The sequence below is a fragment of the Carassius gibelio genome, chromosome B1 (assembly GCF_023724105.1).
Source record: "Carassius gibelio isolate Cgi1373 ecotype wild population from Czech Republic chromosome B1, carGib1.2-hapl.c, whole genome shotgun sequence".
NCBI lineage: Eukaryota > Metazoa > Chordata > Actinopteri > Cypriniformes > Cyprinidae > Carassius > Carassius gibelio.
The window spans coordinates 13,922,873-13,944,590 of NC_068396.1; the positions used below are offsets into that span (position 1 = coordinate 13,922,873).

Here is a 21,718-nt window from a genome sequence, read left to right on the forward strand (position 1 = left end):
AACGCATCAGATTTCACAAACTAGTGTCCTGGATGGCAAAAGTTTGTGTTTACAATTGTGTGTAATTAATGCTTCCATTCTGCAAAAAAAAAAAAAAAAAGAAAAAAAAAAAAAAAAAAAAAAAAGGTTTTCTGTATTCTTCTGAAATGCCTGGTCCTCGGTTGATTCATTGCGTCCGTATGCACAGATGTGTTGAAATGTAAGAAGAAAGCAGAAACATCACTTCCCATAAGCCACAACGACTGGCTTTGCCAGGGTGTGGCTCAACGACACATCGTAGTGAAGTTGAATCCTCTTACTACCGTATTTCATTCCTCGTCCCTGCTGCTGTTTCGGTCTGTACTGCAGTCCTCTGCTCCTAAATTAAAACCCTTCTCTCGGTAAGTAAATGAACACGGCACTTAAATACCAATGCGTAAACATTTCTTACTTATATTTCTATAGAGTAGTTTACACAGGTATGAACCTGTCTAAAAATCGTTCAAACATTTTTTTCCCTATCTCAGTACTTGATAAACTATGCTTTTTATCATTTTAAACTCACATGCTTTATATTCACTTTAATGTTTATTAATCCGCTGTTATTTTGTGTTTTTTGTTGTTGTTGTTTGTTTGTTTTTTAACTTGAAGTAGCCTATTACGTGAATCTCAAAGATGGTAAGTTATTTGTTTATTGCTGTAATAAAAGTCTATCATCATTTTAGCATGCATTAAGTTTTAACACGTCTTTATTTTTCCTATATTAGATTTTCTATGGAGAATAATAGTAGCCTATATGTTACATTTTCGACAGTTATGTGTCGACGCCCATATAGCTGCGTAGAAAAAAAAAACCTGCTTAAAGGGGCTCAGGAGGCATAAAAGTCCATTTACTCGTTTCGCTGTCAAAACTTAATACAGAATGAAACGATCCTTCTTTATTAGCTAACAATATATGCGCCACGTTTCTGGAAACAATGGTACTTTTATATATAAATATGTTTTATGGTCTACAACTAGCCTAAAGAGAGAGTTCACAAACCAGCGCAAATGTTAGAAAGAAACAAAATAGTTAAATGAGAGCAACGATGACTCATTCGCGTGGGTTAAACGACAAAAAGGGCGTTCCCGTCTGTCCCCCTTTCAGTTTCTGCACTTTTGTATCCTCTCTTCCTAACTCCTCTACTTCACCCTGGCTCCGCTGAGTTAACTGATGGATTGTTTCCGCGAACGTGGCGGATAATAATAATATTTAATAAAGGGCAAGTCAGTAATGTGATGTTTTGGTACTACTATCAGACGTGTCAATACATAGAAACCCGTGCATTAAAACCCGACTTTTTTTTAAATCACTGTTTATTCTAGAGCAGGGGCGTTAAACGCAGTTCCTGGAGGGCCACATCGCTTTACAGTTTAGTTCCAACCCTGCTCCACCACACATAGCCTAACATGATGTACTTTTCAAATAACCCTTGAAGGACTGGATTAGCTGGATCAGAAGTATTTTTTTTTTTTTTTAGCTGTTTATACCAGGGAGACTGGAAAACGTTTAGACACTTGTTGCTGTAGGTAAATTGTTATTGCTTTCATTTCCATATATTTGGATATGTCAAATATGTTTGTTCATTCTATTGTTTGGAGAGAGTCTGAGTAACATGACTCCAGCTGGCAGCTCACTGAGCCTCGAGGAGTATAGGTCAAAAAAGTTACTGTATGGAAGTAATTGGAGAAATCTGCACAACATGTTAAGATAGGCTATTCAGCTATAATGTGGTGCAATTTCTTGCTTCTGTTTTGTCAAATGATTGATATAAATTAGCATTCACTTCAGCTTTATCTAGTGAATTGTCATCACAGCCAGATTTGCAAAATGATCTGAATCATAATTAGCTTATTTTGTGTAAAATTTCAATTTAACATTTTGTATGTTGCATTATGCAAAAGCGGGAATCTGTTCTGTTTGGAGCTAGATTATGAATGGATGGCTGCAGATAACCAGTAATTCAACACATTCCTGTTGCTGAGAAATTAACTTGAGCAATATATCTCCTATCCCAAACAACAGAATGTCATTTAGTTTATCTAATAAAAAAGCTGTGAGAAGTAATTTAATTAGTCTGTATGGCAGACTGCATCTGATTTAGAGCATCAAGTTTATACACAATAGACATGTTCACTGCTTATTGGACAGTTTCTAGGGACTTAACAGCTTCTGACCTTTGACCTTATATAATAGCCTTGGCACATATGCCCTAAATAAGTTCCTAAATTTGAGTGGACAGTAGTATCTCTTTTAAAAAATAGGATGCAGATAGTAAGTAAATATGAACAATACTTAATGTGTTAAATAATTTTTATATGTGGTGTTGTATGAATTGTATTGTATGTCCACATCAAATTCTGGTATCATCCCCCACCTTCCTAAAACACATGCTAGAGAAGATTTGAGGTAGTTGCTCATAGTTTCCATGTGGAAAACTACCACTTGTAAAAGTTAAATGCTCATCTTCTTAAAGAGTCAGAACACTGGCTGCAGAGTAAATGGGAGTGTGGTTGTGACTCATAGATGCATTACTTTTGTTCCAAAAGTTAAATATATACATACCATAAAAAGAGAACATGAAACTAACACTTGATTATTTAAATTAGGCTGGCAGAGGCACAGTGAAGCCCCACAGTGGATTCAATGCTAATAATGATGCTGAAGTTCTCTACAAGGCCATGAAAGGAATCGGTGAGTTTGACAAACATAATAAATGTTAATTTTAACACATTATTTATCTGTAGACCTTCAAATCCATGTCTATAATTCAACAAAACAGTATTATATCAATAGAACATCCCAGTTATGTATAGTAACTCTGGTTCCCTGAAGGGGGGAATGGAGACGTCACGTCGGATGTCAGACGAATTGGGATATTGCTTAAATAGACCAATCTACTTATAGTGTAAACTAAACGAACCAATGGACATTGGCATGCAGTTATTGCATGCAGCTGCCACTGATCACAGCGTGAGTATAAAAAAGGAAGCAGGTGCACTGCATATCCACCTATGGGGCTCTTGCGTACCCCCTCGCTGCACCACCATCGAGAGTGATGAGGGAGGACGGGCCACTAGGGTGGTTTCTGACAGTGAAAGGTGCCGTCCATGAGCCAGTGAGCTCATCATGCACCTCTGGGAAGAAAGGCACTGGGATAGGGTCCTGAGAACTAGCATGAGCCACACAGAGATGCCAGTTGTCCAACCTCAAGGGTTCAGGAGGCGGTGGAATTTTCCACTCAAGTTTTTTTTTTTTTCACTCGTTGTGGAAACATAGTCATCATTTCTGGATCCGAATATGGCACTGCTGGCAGCTCTGGGGATCTGGGGATCTGGGGATATTCCTCCCCCAAAAAAAGTCTGGCTCACCCTCTGATGGAGTGATCGACATCCAATCGTCAGTGGGAGTAGTGGTTTCGAAGCAATTCCTCACCATCTGGAAGACCAGTCCAGATGGTGACAGAAATAGGGCGCCCCCAGCTGCCTCCAGAGGGAACCTCAGATCTAGTCATCGGCTTGGGCACTCTGCCCCATTGCAGGAAACTGAGTCTGGTCCACAACTCCGAGATCTGTGATCAGCGGCAGCTGGATGCAATAATGCAATAATTTGCATTGGCTCATTTAGTTTACACTCAAAATAGATTGGTCTATCTAAGCGAAATCCAAATTTGTTGGTCATCCGACATTATGGCAAGAGTGACCAACTGAAAAGGGAGCCAGTATTACTGCAATTTAGATTAAATCTATGATGCTGTAGAATATCAGAAATCTTAAACATTTTGTGTGACTAATTTATTATTATTAGGATAATTGAGGCTGCATCGATGCATTTGTATTTAGACATTAATTACTCATATTTGCTTGTTTAATCAGTGTAATTCTTATGAATGAATAAACCCAAAATATTGCATCTGGGTGTAGGAGATGGATATCGGTCTGCTCATTATATAATGGTCATCAACATTAATTCTTTTTTTTATTTTTTTTTATTTTTTTTACTCAGGCACTGATGAGGCTGCCATTCTCCAGCTGTTGACAGCACGCAGTAATGCACAGCGCCAAGAAATCAAAGCTGCATACAAAACCCTGCACGGAAAGGTAATGTCATCAGCATGACCTATGTACTTCTAACATTGTTTAATTTTAATTAATGCAGTACATTTAAAAGATGCATAAATTCCTTTTTTTTCTTTTCATTTCTGTTTAGGATTTGGTGGATAATTTGAAATCAGAGCTGGGTGGGAAGTTTGAGAGTCTGATAGTGGCTCTGATTATTCCTCCCATTAAGTATGATGTCACATGTCTGCGGGATGCTATTAAGGTACATACATATAACTATAGGGCTGTCAATCTTTTTTTTTTTTACAAAAAAAACCTACTGCTCACAATTGTTGTTTTATTTTTTATTTTTTTGTAAAAGTACTTGTAGTGAAATACACTTCAGATACAGATCAGTGTATATATGTACATTTGCATTTTGTCTTAGGGTGCAGGCACAGATGAGAAAGTGTTGGTTGAGATTTTGGCATCTAGGTCACCTAATGAAGTCAACCAGATCAAAAGTTTATACAAGCAAGGTAACTGTGTTCGTGTCAGTTGTTTACTATAAATCTTTGACTTTGTATTTTCACTCTTAGTTCTTTACCCTTGATGATGTATTTATATGTATTATAGAGCATAAGAATGACCTGGAGAAAGATGTGACTGGTGACACTGGAGGTCATTTCCAGAGGATGCTGGTTGTTTTGCTACAAGTATGTAGTTTATATACAATAAAAATGGAGAAAAATTATATATATATATATATACATATATATATATATATATATATATATATATACATATATATATATATATATATATATATATATATATATATATATATATATATATATATATACATATATATATATATACATATATATATACGTATATATATATGTATATATATATATATATGTATATATATATATATATATATATATATATGTATATATATATGTATATATATATATATATATATATATATATATATATATATATATATATGTGTATATATATATATATATATATATATATATATATATATATATATATATATATATATTATTTTTTTTTTTTTTATTTTATTTTTTTTTAATCAACAATGTGTGTGTGTATGTAAATAGTTCTTATAAAGTGAGACTGGCCATTTCAATCCACTGTAAATAGACCTAAGACCTAAGTAGTACTGTTCTTTCATTTGATATTATCTGATTTCTCTATAGGCCAGCAGACAGCAGGATATACAAGAAAACCTCATCCAAAGCGATGCCCAGGTAAGTTTGTATCTGTAAGTTCACATCAAGTCCAATGCAAAACAAATATTTGCAAATACTTGTTTAAACTAAAGTGGCCATGTTAAGTTGGATTTATAATTTTAATTCTCTGAAAAAAATTTTTGGATGTGGAATAAAGTTCATCATCTTTTGATGTAAAATGAGGTAAAATGCTGCTATCTAGACCTTGTTGCATGTAATATCAGTTTGTCAGTCTTTAAAAGTTTGTTTGTTTGTTTTGGGTGTAGGCTCTGTTTGCCGCAGGAGAACAGAAGTTTGGAACTGATGAAGGCCAGTTCATCACTATACTGGGAAACCGTAGCAATGCTCACCTCAGGAAAGGTTAGTGTGACACATGCATGTAGGTAATAAAATGAGTAGTTTTATTTTATATATTAATTTATTTTCTGTTAATGGTTTCTCCGCAGTGTTTGAGGAGTATAGGAAGCTCTCAGGGTTTGAAATAGAGGAGAGCATCCAGAGAGAGACATCAGGAACCCTACAAGAAGTACTGCTGGCTGTGGGTAAGAAATACACAAACATATACACACCTCTGTCAATCAAAAATGGTTAATTTTTCAATCAAGTGCAAAATATAATTATTTTATAATTTTATTATAGAGAGAAAATTTTAAAAAGGGGTAGGGGTAGGGACTAAATGGCCAAAATGGAGGAAATGTTTATTTATTTTTTTAATACTACTAATAATTGAAGAATCAGCCGTTTGCAGCACACATAGTCATGTGTTTTCTCTGTGTGTCTGTTTTGTCTCTTAACACACTCTTTTCTCTGCCTCCTCAGTGAAGTGTGCTCGCAGTGTGCCAGGTTATTTTGCCGATAGCCTTTACAGTGCCATGAAGGTGAATCTATGTTTTAATATTTATGAACAATAAATATCTTTTTTTTATTATATTTTTGATTAGAAGATATTCTGAACCAAAAAAGAGAATAAAATTTGTTTATGGTTTAAAAACAACTTTTTAAAAATTATTTTAGTTTTTAAAGCTGCAGTCCGTAAGTTTTGCCTCTTTGTTGCCATCGCTGTTTGAAAACCTGCAATTGCAGCTGTTTGTGAAATTATCTTCCTTGCATTGGTTGTGAGCAGGTGTCGTGTCTTTTGACCCCACCTGCCAAATTATTACCCATCTCTTTAAAATCGGTATTTGATTGCGATTCACCTGAATTCACCCGCTATCTTTGATCTAAACCTGAACCCCTTTGATCTAAATTATGTACTTGAAGTAACCCCTGAGATTTTAAATAAATATTTCAATTATTTAATGGCAGTTTCATGTTTTACTTTAAAAATAATTTGTATCATATGTAGTAGTATTTACATAGCTATTGTTATTACACTAAACAAATAAAAATAATAATATTACTGTAATTGACAATATAGTTAAGTTTTTTTTCCACAATATTTTTTTAATACAGGGTTTCCGAAAAATAATTATTTTTATACCTTTAAGATTTTACATTTGCATCACATTTGTATAAACCTGTAAAACCTCTTTGCAAAAATGTAAACAAAAAAAAACGTTTTAATTAATTTGTTAATGGTGATAACTCGTAGGCATATCTTGTACAACTCACAAACCCCTTACAATTCCCTCGCGGGAAACTCTGGCCTGTGTGTGGCAGTCAATCATCACAACGGTGTTGATATTTACTGTATTTCGCAATCACAGATTCTAGCCTAAGTCTTTGAATATATGACCCAATTCACCATATATTGTCATCAGAACAAGTAAGTACTGTATTTTCCGGACTATAAGTCGCACTGTTTTTCATAGTTTGGCTGGTCCTGTGACTTATAGTCAGGTGCGACTTATTTATCAAAATTAATTTGACATGAACCAACAGAAATGAACTAAGAGAAATGAATCAAGAGAAAACATTACCGTCTACAGCCACGAGAGGGCCCTCTATGCTGCTCAGTGCTACTGTTGCCTACACTGAGCAGCATAGAGCGCCCTCTCATGGCTGTATACATTAATGTTTTCTCTTGGTTCTTGGGTCTAAATAAATGTGACTTATAGTCCAGTGCAACTTATATATGTTTTTTTTCCTCATCATGACATATTTTTGGACTGATTCGACTTATACTCGGGTGCGATTTATAGTCCGAAAAATACGGTAGCAAGTCTGCTACATTTGTTCTGACCAATTGAGGTAAAAAAAGGATTAAAATAAATCACGCTAGCAATTGTGATTTTAATCTAAAGATCGGTTAGCTCAATATCACCAACATTAGTCACTTATATCATCAAACCATGCAAATTATTATTAATGTTATACTTTATTCTCAAATGTGTTGCATAAACACATAATCCTTTCTGCATTACAATCCGCCATCAAAATGATTAATTTAATTATTCTAGGTGCTGTGAGGAAAAGGCTATAAATGATCCACCACCTGCATGATCTTCACATGTGAGACAGCCTAATAGCTGGGACAATTTCTTTACTGACATGATGTAATGACCCGGCAACATTCTTGAATTTCCCTTGAAAACCCCTACCACTCAAATTAGAAAACATTCTTGTAAGCTAACCGCTGTGAATTGGGCTAAAAGTAAGGCGATAGTTTTTAACACTGACTGGTTATTTACTTGCTCAAATATTTATTTCGGGGACTTCAAAAAAAAGTTACAGGCTGCAGCTTTAACTATAATATTAACCCTTACCTGCATTAATTTCACTTGCATCCTGCAGGGGGCAGGCACTGATGACAAGACATTGATTAGGATCATGGTTTCCCGCAGTGAGGTGGACATGTTGGATATTCGTGCTGAATTCCGCAAGAGGTTTGCTACCTCTCTGCACAAAATGATTCAGGTATACTCATGCATACAGGTGTTAGTATTTAGCAATCAATGCCTTATAAATTGTATTCTTTATCCACAACACTGAAACTGAATCTTCTCTCATCTTTCCCATAAATCTCTTTCCGTTACCGCAGGGTGATACTTCAGGTGACTACCGTAAAACCCTGCTGCTGCTGTGTGGAGGGGATGATGCATAAACCCTGCCACCTTCTCTGCCTGGGTCGGATCCCATGACTCCCATCTCTGGGGCAGGTCTATGGGACGAGGGCCTAGTGAAACCAATTCAGGACAAATTACAAAAACATGATATTCCAAATCAAAAGAGGGATCTCTTGTCGAACTGTGAAGATGCTCTGCATAGCACAGAATTACTTCAAATAAGCAATGAGCAAATTCTGGCATTTATATTTTATTAAATGTTTAATTGATTTAGAGAGGAAAAATACTTTAGTATAAACTTCAAAAATATGAGACACCTTCTCTTTTCCATATTTAAAGACATAATATCTTCTGCAGTCTATCATGGAAAAAATACAGTTTTACTCATTTCTTTTTAAAGATGGAATCTCAAGCCTTATGAAGTTTCAAAAAATATACATTAAGATCAAAGACTTGTTGTACTCAATGAAGCAATATTTTATATGCATCCCATTTTTTTTTTACTTATTTAATGTTTGTATACTTACTATCTTCCTTGACAATTCAGTGTATTGCAATTTAATATAATAACCAGCCTCTTAATTGCATCGTTAGCAAGTTTATTTCACTGTTGGTCTGAGTATGTTTTAAACTAGATTTGTGGTAGTTAATGAAGGTTAATTCTTCATACTCTTAATACTCAAAAGTTAAACATATTGCCCATGATTGGCACATTGATGTATAATTATACCCTGCAAATATTTGTACTCTTAAAGCTTATTAATATTCATTAAATGAGTAGTTCACTTTCAGAATTAAAATTTACTCACCCGCCCACTTTTCCCAAACCTGTTTGAGTTTCTGTCTTCTGTTGAACACAAAAGAAGAAATTTTGAAAATGTTGGGATCTGAACAGTTGATGAACACCATTGACTTCCATGGAAAAAAAAAATTCCTACTATGGAAGTCAATAGTGCTCATCAACTATTCGGTTCCCAACGTTTTTCAAAATATATTTTGTGTTTAACAGAAGGAAGAAACTCAGGTTTTCTTTAGAAGAAAGAAATACAGGTTTGGAACAAGTGTGTGGTGAGTGAATGAAGACAGAATTTTCTTTCTGAAAGTGGACTACTCCTTTAAAAACTGAAGAATAAGGTGCTACTTACTAAAATGTTTTAATATTTCATTGCCATAATGTTCACAATAAACTAATGAAATAAAAGCAGATAGTCTCCTGTGTGACTGATGACATCATGACAACTGGGCTGTTTTGTGCATTGTAAAGAAATGTACCCTTTTTGCATAATTTTGCTCACCAAATGTACACACTATCAGAACGGATTTATTCAGAGTCAGTGTAGCATCAAGTCAGTGTTGATATCCTTGTGGGCAGTGTGCCGACATACAGCACCGTTGCGTTACAGGCGTCCTGAGTTTGAATCCTGGCTCGAGAACCTTTCCTGATCCACTCTTTAAGTTCTTTAGTTGCTGTAAGTTCAAATAGACAAAAAAATATATATAATTTCATATTGTTGGACATTGGTGGATAATTAAATTGTGATAATGAAAATACATGTACTTGACTTTTCAGTGCACTGCAGGTCAGTACTGGCCAAAGGGAGGCGCTGTAGTAAAAAAATGAACTAAAAGAGCAGAAGGAGGGCATCAAATGGCCTACTGTGAAATAATTAATGAAACAGGTGATTAATGCTTATACCTGTTTGTGATTTCATCACATGTAGTTTGTTAATGTATTGTTGAAATATGCTCTAATAATGGTCCTACTGTTTGGTGAAGTAAGGTTTCAGGACTGAAATACTTGGACCACAGCTTTAGGACCCTAGTTTTTTTTTGTGACAGCCACACAAAGGAACAGTGAATGTTTAATCCAGCCCACCAAACAATACACAGCCTGATGAGAATGAATGAAAGCGAGGAAGCATTACTGTCGTGATAAATTAAGCTTGTATGTTGACAGTTTTAATGTAATGACACAATATATGTGTCATGAATACATTTAAATTCAGTATTTGTGTAAACTTTGCAGATGATGCATCTGTTAGTTTGTGGAAAGGTAACCCCCTCATTAAGGAAACTGTATGACTTTGATCTCTTCTTCCGGCAACCCAGGTGCAACAGTAGTCATGTAAGAACATGATCTTTGAAAGGAAGAGATATTCTACAGGTGAACACACACACATTCACAAATATGTGTGTGCAAAGAATCTGCTCGCTTCCAGTGAATACCTGGGTCTGTTTTAGCTGCAACTTGAATAGACTTGAACCTTCCCTTCCCTTCACACACACACCCACACACTAATGTCTGAACTATATTTGATACTATGAGAGGTGCACTGTGTTCCTGTCTAACTCTTCTTTTGGCTTAAAGCCATTATAGAGTTTATCTCAGTATGTTAAATGAGTTCATATATTAGCTACAGCTTTAAGATTCACCTCTATTCCTCTCAATTTCATTTCAGCCTAAATGTTGTGTGTGCAGCAATATTTTAAGGTTTTGAGTATTGAATTTTAAATTCATGGTCTCCCATTTAGTGCAATATAAAAATGTCTTCCTTGTTCTTCCTTGTGTGGAGGACATACACACTACTGACTTACTTTATACTGTAAGTTGCTTTGATGAAATTCATACAAGTCGGATCATTTACATTTTTAACTTTGTTTTTTTGGTGTGATTTTGAATCCAGTCCTCAATGGGTTGATGATTTTATTTTCAACAAATTACACAGTGTATGTAAGTAAAGATTTCCAACTTATATTATTTAACATAATATTCATATTATTTTGTATTATAGCTAATAACTTATATATATATATAATATTTAATTGAGATTCAGTGTGTGATTTGAGTGTTCCCTCATTTTTTAGCACTGTATATATGTGTGTGTGTGTGTGTGTGTGTGTGTGTGTGTGTGTTTAAACTCACACTACTGTTCAAAAGTTTGGGAGATTTATACTTTTGTTTGGCGAAGACACATTGAATTGATCCAACTTGACAATAATGAGCACAAACATTTCCAACATTGATAATAATAAGAAATGTTCCTTGAGCACTAAATCAGTATGATTTCTGAAGAATCATATAACAGTAAAGACCTGAGTAATAACAGGAATAAAATACATGTTAAAATATGTTCAAATAGAATTCAGGTATTGTCAGTTTTCATTATATATTACATAATAATATTACAAATATTACTGACAGAGAGATATTACAAGATATATTAAAATAAGCATTTTCCAAATAGCAAGGTCCAATAACCTGGTCTTGATGCATGAACACCTGATCTTAAACTTTGACTGTTTACTGTGTTGACATTAAGTGTGTGTTGAAATGAAATGTGGTGTGATCACACAAACTGTTAAGTCTAAATTGCACAATATAAATCTTGTTTTGGTTGTGTTTAGGAAAGATAGACTGAAGAACAGCAGTAACTGTTATCAGAGTTTCTTATTGGCCATGAGCATGATATGATACACAGTATCGGCCAGTCAATAATGTGTTCACATGTTCTTGTGGATGTGTGGGCAAATTGTAATAAATAATAAAGATTTATTTCTACTTAAAATCATTCTAACAAGTAGTGGTAATCATAAGCACTTTGTTAATTTGATGTCAGCATAATTCCTCATGTTATTCCAAAAATTCTGGGGGGAACTATTCCTTTAAGAATGAAATGTCACATATAGGAAGTAAACCTCTACAAGATGTATGTATGTGCTTTCCACTGATCCTCTTTCAGTCCAGTGCTGTAAACCTGTGTTGTTTACGCTTCCTGCTCACCATGTGCACATCTGCACCATATGCTGTATTACACACGTTCACACATGCTAGACCACCTTAAAGATTTATCACACAATAGACATGTATGTTCAGCTTTTGTGAGTGCCCATGGGAAACTAAAATGAAAAAAAAAAAGTATTCTTGCAGAAGGAAATGTCATGGACAGTCATGTGACAGAGCAATTATTTGGCCTTTAGGTGAAAAGAATGAGCTTCATTATGGTTTTAGTTATATAATGTTGAGTTTTCCACACTTCAGTGGGAATGTAATATTTCATGAGATGTTTCGTAGAACAGGAAAGGTGTGTGTGTGTGCGCGCGTGTGTGTGTGTGCACAACATCTGGTGCACCTTGCATATTAAACTTCACAGTGTGTGCTTTTCTTTTCATCAGTTTCACATCCAGTCAGTCTTTGGAAATGTGCCTATGGGCCCTATTTTAACGATCTGAAACGCAAGTGTCAAAGCGCGAAGCGCAAGTAACTTTGTGGGCGGGTCTCGGCGCTGTTGCTATTTTCCCGGCGGGATAAATGGCTCTTGCGCCCGGCGCAAATCTAAAATGGGTTGGTCTGAAGTAGCTTCATTATTCATAGGTGTGGTTTGGGCGTAACGTGAAATAAACCAATCAGAGCGTCATCCAAAATTCCCTTTAAAAGCAGGTGCGCAAGTTCCATAATATGGATTGCTATTATTATGGCGTATTTACCAGGCGCACGCCAGGAGCGGTTCACAGCCGAGGAGACTGATGTTCTTGTAAGAGCAGTGAAAGACAGAGAAGTTGTGTTGTATGGGGATGGGAGAATAGCCTCGGTTAAACAGGCGTGGGAGGAAATAGCCACAATTTGTCAGATGTCCTTATATACACATGTCTTGCCACTATTTGGCCAACAGGTCTGATCCTTAATTAGCCTATTAAAATTAGCCTGAATAATTTGTAAGCTAGATTTATGCCTATTTTTTCACATCTTCGTGGCACACCACAATGATTTCCGTCATCTCACGTGTTAATATTTTTTAGTGTAACAATTTATGATTTGCAACTGTTGCATCTGTGTAGATTACATGAGCAAAGTGTATGCACGTTGTGCACGCTATACATTATGGTCAAGCATGCGCCCTTAAAATAGCATAATGAACAACGCGCAACGCGCCACTGACTTTAGACTAGGTTTTTTCTGGTCAGTGGCGCAATTGTTTAATGGAACAGCAAAATAGCACCAGGGATTGTTTGCGCCGGAACACGCCTCCTTTTTTGCGCTGAACCGCCCAGGGAGCGCAAGTTCATTCACTAGTTTAGCGACGTGCCTCTGTGGAGGGAAAAGCGCGCTTTGCGCGGGTGCAAAATAGGAATGACACATGCGTCGGTGTACAAAGTCAATTGCGCTGGGTGCAAGATAGGGCCCTATATGTGTTTTAAAGCTTTGGCTATTGATTAGGGTGGATTGTTTCAGTTTTTCGTATGATTTCTTTTTTTATATCTAAAGGGACAAGATTTTTTAGAATAAAGGTACCTTTCTAAAATCTGCATTTTTAGAAATCATATTTGAAAAGAAAGAATAATATAGCCTACCATTTTTACACTAGTGCACTACAGCTATATGTGATAAGCCTGTGGTTGGGTGAAAATATTTTCCTGACTGGGTGAAGTTTTTCTAAATGTAATTAAAGAATATCTTTAATCTCCTCTGAAAGTAACACAAAAGATTACATATTAACAATAGATGGGGAACCAAATTATGAATAAACAGTGACAAAGTATCTCCAAAAACAAATGCACACACATTACAAACCCTTGCCCTTTTCACCCCAAAGGATGATTTGTCACGTGTTGAAATTATGCCATTTAAATGGAATATAATCATTACCTCACAACTCATGGTCACATGATTATTATCAAGGTTCCATTTGAGAACATACTTTATATTGAAACCCCTAAAATAAATTTAATTCGCACTTTTATATTTCATCATCTGTGTATTTCATTATTTTATTTTAGAAATACAAGAAACATGTAAAACTGTATGCTATTAGATTTTGTTTCAAGCACTTTATTCTATATATAAGCTGTTATCCTCATGAGGACCAAAAAAGTGTTTAAATTTACTGGTATTATACTTGTGGGGGAATTTGGTCCTCATAATGTTGGAAATAACAGGTACACACACACACACACACACACAACACACACACACACATTCCCTCATAGGCTATGCCAAGAATGCTGTTACAAGGGCAAAGTATCAATGACGATTTCCAGCTTCTCAGATTACTTAAATCAACACACACACACACACACACTTCCAAGTTTTATGGGGACTCTCCATAGGTGTTATTGTTTTTATATATGCAAACTATATTTTCTATCCCTTTACCTTAACCCTAAACCTAACTTTCTGCATTTTTAGAGAGAGAGAGAGAGAGAGAGAGAGAGAGAGAGACCTGTTTGAAATCTGTGGTAACCATGTCTCTTCTGCTGCTCCACAGATAATGAAATATAAATATTATTATCTGACAACATCTTCAAAAGCTTATCATGAACAGAGAGTTTGTTATGGTTAAAATGTGGATGTTTATCACTTGTTAAGGCTGATTATATGTTTGTGTGATTTTTACTATATTATATCATTTGAAAGTTCCCAAATGAAAATCAAAATAAAAATGCTTTTTTTTTTTTTTTTTTTTTTATATATATATATATCAGCATAAAAAATAAAAATTTAAATTAAAATAAAAAAACAAGCTTGTAGTAAGTGTCATCATTAAAAACTGTAAATGTGTCAAGAATAAATTTAGTGGTCAAGGCAAAAGTACAGGTGGTGGGAACAAGCGCATCTTGACCCACCTTCTCAGCTGTCAGAATCAGTACAGTACATTTTTGTGTTTACAATAACAAAAACGCGATGTTTTACACATTTATCAGTAGTAGCCTGTAACAGTGCCCACAAACGCATACATACACGTCGAGAGCGCGCGCGTTTAGCAGTCTCCGCTCTGGATTACAGTGAAGAGAAACGTGCAGAGACTCGCCCAGGAATCTCCGCACTTCTCTTTAGCTACCTCGCTGTGGTCAGTGCGCCCCGTGCACTTTAACTTAGTGTCCGGAGGCGTTGTGTTCGTGGCTGTAGGCGTCTTCTCTGTCTTCGGGGGTTTAGCTTGTGACGTTTCGGAGAGTTTGAAATGCGCATCCAGAGGCGCGCGCTTGCACATGCCCGCTCGGATCAATGCGCGCGGATCCGCGCAAAGTTTCTTCTGTTTTTTAACTGATCTTGCGATCTGTTTCCAATAGCCCTCGGGATTAGACCTATATTCGGTGCACCTCAAGGGCTTGCCAGTATATTTACAGGTGAATCCATCCCCGTTTCCAGGCTTGCATGTAACAGTCATGGTGTACTTGTCCTCTCCGCGTGCCACCCACGAACACTGCGCCTTGTCCTTGGTTGTGAACTTTCCTTTTTGTATGGAAATGTTATTATCACCTCTGCTTTCCGCAGTGAAGATCAGCTGTGAAAGACACGCTAGGAAAAGCAGGAGCACGAGAGTCCCACGGAGATACATTTCCTTCAGTGACGCAACGATCTAAGAAATATTAATTATGAGATTAACCACGATATTATGTCATTTCTTTCATTTTGAAAAGATATGAGGCTGGTAGTAAATCGGTTATATTTTTTATAAGGTAATAAAAAAAAAAAAAAAAAAAAAAAAAACTCAAATAGGACTTTGATTTACACCAAAAAGTTAATTGATCTTACCAAAACAGAGTTACGAGGACAGGTGTGTGATGAGATTACTTGACTAGTTTAGGTCGAAATGAACTCACTCGTAGTATTTTTGTCAAGGACACACCTACTTACAACAGGACGCTCAGATTCTTTCACATGAGAAAAGCCCTTTAACGAGCTCTTGCACACATGCAGGAATCCGCTAAGGGGGCTAAACTTAAAGAATTTCATAAATGTCATGTCGTTGGGTCTGGGTATTTTTTTATCCCTTGAGTTTAAGTAGCCTACCCCAGTTTTTGTATTTCTTTCTGTAACTGATTGATCATAGGCTTCATTGATCTGAGCTTATGCACCTCCGATTTTGAGTGAAACAAAAAGCTTTGATTGTGGATATAAGCAATGTTCACCATAATGTTGAATGAAAGAAGCCAAAATCAAATCCGATTTGTTAATATAGCTTAAAGACAATCCTCTCTGGATCAAACTGACCAGAACATAACATAAGGGTTATTAAAATATTAAAGTAGGTGTTGGTTCACGCTCAAAAACACTAAATTTCATCATAAATTGATTATGGGCCCAGAACCCCTAAAACTGAGAGCAAGGTATTGCAACTGTTAAACGGATACAAACATATTGCATTTGAATGTTTGCTAATAATTTACAATTATATGAACTACAATAACAAAAAAAACAGCAAATGATCATTGCAATTTGCCTGGAAATACAACACTTCAGTTCACAATTGTGGTAATAATTCTTTTGACATTTTTGGCAGATGAGGAGTCAGACAGATAGCAGCAGATGTAAAAGGGGGCAGCAAAAGAAACTCATTCTATCCAAAGTGTGTATGGTATTGTGTGTATGCTATTTATTTGGTCCCCTGGGGCCTCACAAGACCACAACCTGTTCCTGAATTCCATGTATGTAAGAGTCATTTTTAGGTATTCTCTATGGCTGCATATGCTTAAAACCATTATGCTTGTGTAATATGTCCTGGTATGTAAAAATGTTTTGTTAAAGGGTCATTGTGAGTATGCACTCATGTGGTAGAGGTGAGGGGTCCCATGTGATTGCGTCTTTGTGGCCTAATTCTGTAGCTTAACCGCCACTCTATGAAGCAATATGAATGCAACTCATTTAATAACACGTTAAGCCTTTTCCTCCCATAGAAAACCATAATAAGGCTTATTATGGCTATGTATATGGCTACGTGTTATTAAATGAGTTGCATTCATATTCAGGGCTCATCTGATTTTTTTGTACATAGTATACTTAATTAGTATAGTGCTTAGTGAGTTTTTTTTTTTTTTTAAATCACTGTCTTAGTACATTAAGCCACCTTAAGTGTTTTCTTATAATGGTTTTCTATGGGAGGAAAAAGCGTAATGTGTTATTAAACACGCTGAGATCATATTCAGGGCTCATCTGATTTTGTATATATAGTATGCTTTATTAGTATAATGTTTAGTGAGTTTGGTCTGATTATTCAACTGTCTTAGTACATTAATCCATGTTAAGCACTGTCTTATAACGGTTTTCTAAGGGAAAAGGCTTATTATACATGTTGAGATCATATTCAGGGCTCATCTGATTTTTTGTAGATAGTATACTTTATTAGTATGATGTTTAGTGAGTTTGGTCTGTCAATATCACTGTCTTAGTACATTAAGCCATTTTAAGCATTTTTCACGTTAAGCGTTTTAGAATGTCCCATTGATGAGTGTGATGGTTTTTATTGATACTGTGTATGTGTCTGATGGAGAAGCGCATGAGCTCATCTTGGAATTCCATCACAAAAGTTATTTGGTGCTTATTGATTTGGTGACCATTATTACAATATGACCAAATTTACAGGAAGGGCCTGGGCTGAGTTAGAGATTACAGGTTTTTGCTACTTTGCTTAGTTAAAAAATATATATTGTTGGACTAATAATATTTTGATTCAATATTTTCGCTGAAGAGGCTGTGGGGTACTTAAGGCAGAAAATATTGTGTAACACTGACATAGAGCATGAGTTGTGTCTGGAGGGTGTGTTTGTGTTAGACAGGTGTGTCAGCTTCTAGCTGTGCTACATAGTCAAATCATAATATTTGGATTACAGGGATCTAAAGAGATTTGAGCTCTTTGTAATACAAATGCACTCGTCTTTCTTTTGGTTAAATGTTTGCTGAGAGCTTATGGAATATACTATTAAAAAAATAAGCTGTTTATAGATCATCATGACAGTAAGATATTTAGAAATTACAGTTTGTCTCTGCAGTTCTAGGGTTTAAGGTTTGGCTGATTAGCACAACCCAATTAGCCCCAGCTAGCAGGTGACTTAAAGGGACAGTCTACTTATCATTTTCTCCTGTCATTCCAAAATGTGTGTGTATCTTTCTTCTGTTGAATCAAGCTGAAAAAAAAGAAGAAGACAGAATGTTGATAACCAAACAGTTTTGGCTCCCCATTGACTTCCAGTGTATTTTTTTCAATGGGTACCAAAATGTTTGGTGCACAAGCGTTCTTCAAAATATCTTTTATGTTTCACAGAAAAAAGTAAGTCACACAGCTTAAGAACAATAAGAATGAGCATAATGACAGAAATTTCTTTTTTGCATAGACTTTCCCTTTAACTATGCTATGTGGCATTAAAAGTATCTTTCTCCATTGACTGACATTCAAATTAGCTGTGTATTCTGACTAAATATAAATTATATTTTTTTACAAGCAAATTTAAGTTGCTTATGTTTAATGATAGTCTAATAGATGTTTTACCAGTGTCCGATTCTATTTTGAGGGATTTTAAAATTACTGCCTTTTACAGGACCTCCTTTAAAAAAAAAATCATTAAATTCATATTTGTCTTGTAACCAGTTAATCTGAGTCTTTTTAAATGACATGTATCATTGCCCCCTAGTGGTGAGGATGTGCTCTGACATGTTGAGAGAAACAAAAATCATGCTTGTTTCAGTTGGGTTTGGAACTGCACTCCCTCCCCCATTTTGAATGATTTTTGTTTGTTAATATTTACTTGGAATCTTTGCTAATCAAATTATTCCAGCTCAGGATTTTTTTAGTTGTAAATTAACATGCAACTATAACATGGGATTAAGAGTATTCTGAGTTCTTGAGACCATTATTGTGAAAATGTTTTCTAACACAATGTTCTTATGTGCTTCACTGCATGTCTACTTCATTGCATTATCTACTTTAATATGAAAGCAAGAACAAAAAAAAAAGTTTAAAAACTGATTTTTATTCAGAAACAATACACAGAATTAAGAACTATGTTTTTTAGTAAACAACATATTACACATTTATTTATTTCATTCCTGTTGTCTCAGCATGTACACTGACTTGCACAGAAAAACACACAAAAGTACAGTCATAACAACATTTCTGCACACACACAAACACACACACACACACACACAAACACACACACAAACACATACACACACACACACACACAAAAAGCCATGGTCTCTGGAGAAAACACTTTGCCGGTGGTCAGACAAATCAAAATTTTCTGACACTATAGACCTACAAAGAGGAGAAAAGATTAAAATATGAGCAACAATGGATAGAAAAAATACACTTCTATAAGCAATTTTATTGGAGCTATTTTGGGACAATGCGGAGGTGTAACATAAATATCCTGTTGAAATTTGGAAGGTGCTGTGTGTGGGTGTAAAGCAGCGGTTGATGATTCATTAAGTCAGCTTTCTGTTTGCTTTCCACTGCATACATCACAACTTTTCATGCTAAAAAGCTTCTGAATTACATTCTTTCATGTGCTGAATACACACTGCTAGTCTTGTACTAGTCCTCAAGCCAAAGTTAACAATTACAGCCAGCAGTTGGTTTTACGTAAAATACTACCTGCAGTTTGTACATCAGAGTAGCTAGTTTGTTTACACTAGTTAGTAGATCTTTCTTGCACAAGAGTTAGTTTCCACAAACACTGACTAGATTTATTAAAAAATGATGTGCTTACCAGAGGTTGTGATTAATTAATTTTGGAACCAGCTAATGAAGTATGCGCAGACGCCCTGCAGACTCTTCCAGCAGTATTCCTCTGCCATCTTGGTTGCTTGACTCTTGTCTGCCACAGTTGGTCTCGCTGTGATGGTCTTTACAGGTTTACGTGGTAGAACAGTCTTTGTAATGGCAGGCTTGACTGGTTTGGAGGCTGGTTTGGCTGGTTGCTGGGGTTTAGGCTGCTGCTTTGAGCTTGGAGGTTTGGTAGGGGCGATGCTGGGCTTGATCTGCTGCTGTTGCTTTTGCTGGTTTGAGGAAGCCTGGGTAGGTTTTGGGATGGAGATTTTGGGCCAAGAGGCATGGAACGCCATCTGGACCTCATCTGAGGCAGAGCGGCATATATTTGGCTTGTAGACCCGTGGTCCCTGGCAGGCGTTGTGAAGCTTCCTCATGTCCCACATGATCTGAGTAAAATAATGCCGAGGGTTGTTGCTATATGCTCTGCATAGGTTAGGTTTGCCCAAGAAATCGCACCAGTATGACTTGCCCTTGCTCTTGCAGGAGACACGCAGCTTGGTGAAGTTGGTCTTGCCGGAGATCACCATGGAGCAGCTATCTTTTGCTTTGGTGTTGAAACGAATGGGCTCATCCCAGATGCTTCCTTTCTGCGGCTGCTGCTGTTGGCTGTTTTGGGTGCTTTCGATGTGGTTGATGCTGTTCCCCTGGTTACTGCTGTTCTGAGCCTGAGCGTTAGTGGCCCGAATAAAACAGACCAGAAGGAAAGCAGCACTGCATACGGCTCTCATGATGGAGGTGTTGAAGGGACTCAGTGAAGGTGTTAGAGGTGCAGGCTGGCTTTATAAAGACAAGTCCTACAAAGGGGTCTTTGAGCAGGGCGGAGTGTATACATCCCTCCAGACTGGGGGGCCTCTAGTCTCCAGTCTGAAGCTGCCTGAAAGAACTAATTGTAGGAATATTAGGAGACGTGTGTGTTCTCATTTAGTCTAGATGGAACTGGAGTGCAAGTGATTTGGAGAGTACATCGCTTTGTAAGTGTGAAAAAAAGCACTGGTTAGTTTTGTCTGGCTTGGTATTTGCAACCTAATCTCACAGGAAAACATAATAAGGTGCCGATTTTGTATGAATTTGTACAAAATCACATGATGAAACGGTACAAAATAATAACGTACCATTCTTAGGAAAAAAGTATGAAGGTCCAACCCTAAACTTAATCATCGCTGGTGTGTGAGCAAATTGTATGAAAATGTTCAAATGAGATCATAGGAATAAATTCCATACAAATTAGCCACCAAAATGTAAAATAGTAACAAGCTGCTATGAGATTGTGTTGATCTTTGTGTAGATGGTTTTGTGGTTCGTTTTCCATAAATGTGTGTTGATGGATTGAGGTGAAGGACATGGGTGTGGTTACATTCATGGATATTCATGGTCTTCATTATATAATCATACATGCTAACATAAGCGGGCTATTGACTCTTGATGTGAAAGACGTTTTAGTTTTAGGAGAAGACACAAGGAGAGCAATTCACCTGGAACTCATTTATGTTTTGCCGACTTTACCGTCAACCAGTGAGGTTAACGTCTGGTTTACGTGAAGTACTACATGTACTGAAATTTAGAATAAAAGAGTGTATCGAAAGAAAAGTTTTGTGCAAATGTGTGTTGTTTTTAAGAATACTACCTTTAAGCATACTGCAAAACGTACCTTTCTGTACATTATTCTGCATGTGAGTGTTCTAACAACCTTGTAGTAACTTAAAGACAAAATGAAAATATGAAAAATGAACATAATTTGGGCTTCCGTATTTAGGAGACTTAAAGTGTAAAAACAGAAACAGCATTTAAAAAGGAAGCTTTTCTAAAGAGCTTTTGACAGTATGTAATACATTTAAGGGCTAACGAA

At 36.1% G+C, this 21,718-nt stretch overlaps 3 protein-coding genes across 5 annotated transcripts; 1 reads left to right on the top strand and 2 right to left on the bottom strand.

The window, feature by feature from the left end:
- Positions 1-242: 242 nt before the first annotated feature.
- LOC127949305 (annexin A5) lies at positions 243-9,530 on the top strand. 3 transcript variants are annotated; one of them, XM_052546399.1, is made up of 13 exons: positions 243-380; positions 631-657; positions 2,629-2,713; positions 4,025-4,119; positions 4,229-4,342; positions 4,508-4,598; positions 4,696-4,775; positions 5,289-5,339; positions 5,588-5,681; positions 5,768-5,863; positions 6,141-6,199; positions 8,055-8,177; positions 8,302-9,530. In XM_052546399.1, the coding sequence occupies exons 2-13, from the start codon at positions 655-657 to the stop codon at positions 8,362-8,364; spliced, it is 954 nt and encodes a 317-aa protein (XP_052402359.1). In that variant the 5' UTR covers positions 243-380; positions 631-654; the 3' UTR covers positions 8,365-9,530. The 3 variants fall into 3 exon arrangements, with proteins under 3 accessions (XP_052402359.1, XP_052402361.1, XP_052402360.1); XM_052546401.1 differs by having other exon boundaries at positions 252-380; positions 634-657; XM_052546400.1 differs by having other exon boundaries at positions 254-380; positions 624-657.
- Positions 9,531-14,868: 5,338 nt separating this feature from the next.
- Positions 14,869-15,676, bottom strand: LOC127948462 (fibroblast growth factor-binding protein 1-like). Its single transcript, XM_052544899.1, has one exon. The coding sequence runs from the start codon at positions 15,658-15,660 to the stop codon at positions 15,082-15,084; it is 579 nt and encodes a 192-aa protein (XP_052400859.1). The 5' UTR covers positions 15,661-15,676; the 3' UTR covers positions 14,869-15,081.
- A 3,561-nt stretch (positions 15,677-19,237) lies between these two features.
- Positions 19,238-21,532, bottom strand: LOC127948986 (fibroblast growth factor-binding protein 2-like). The gene is given in 4 exon segments (XM_052545880.1): positions 19,238-19,356; positions 19,811-20,624; positions 20,626-20,724; positions 21,521-21,532. Coding segments are annotated over 3 exon segments (909 nt in total). The 3' UTR covers positions 19,238-19,356; positions 19,811-19,826.
- Positions 21,533-21,718: the final 186 nt, after the last annotated feature.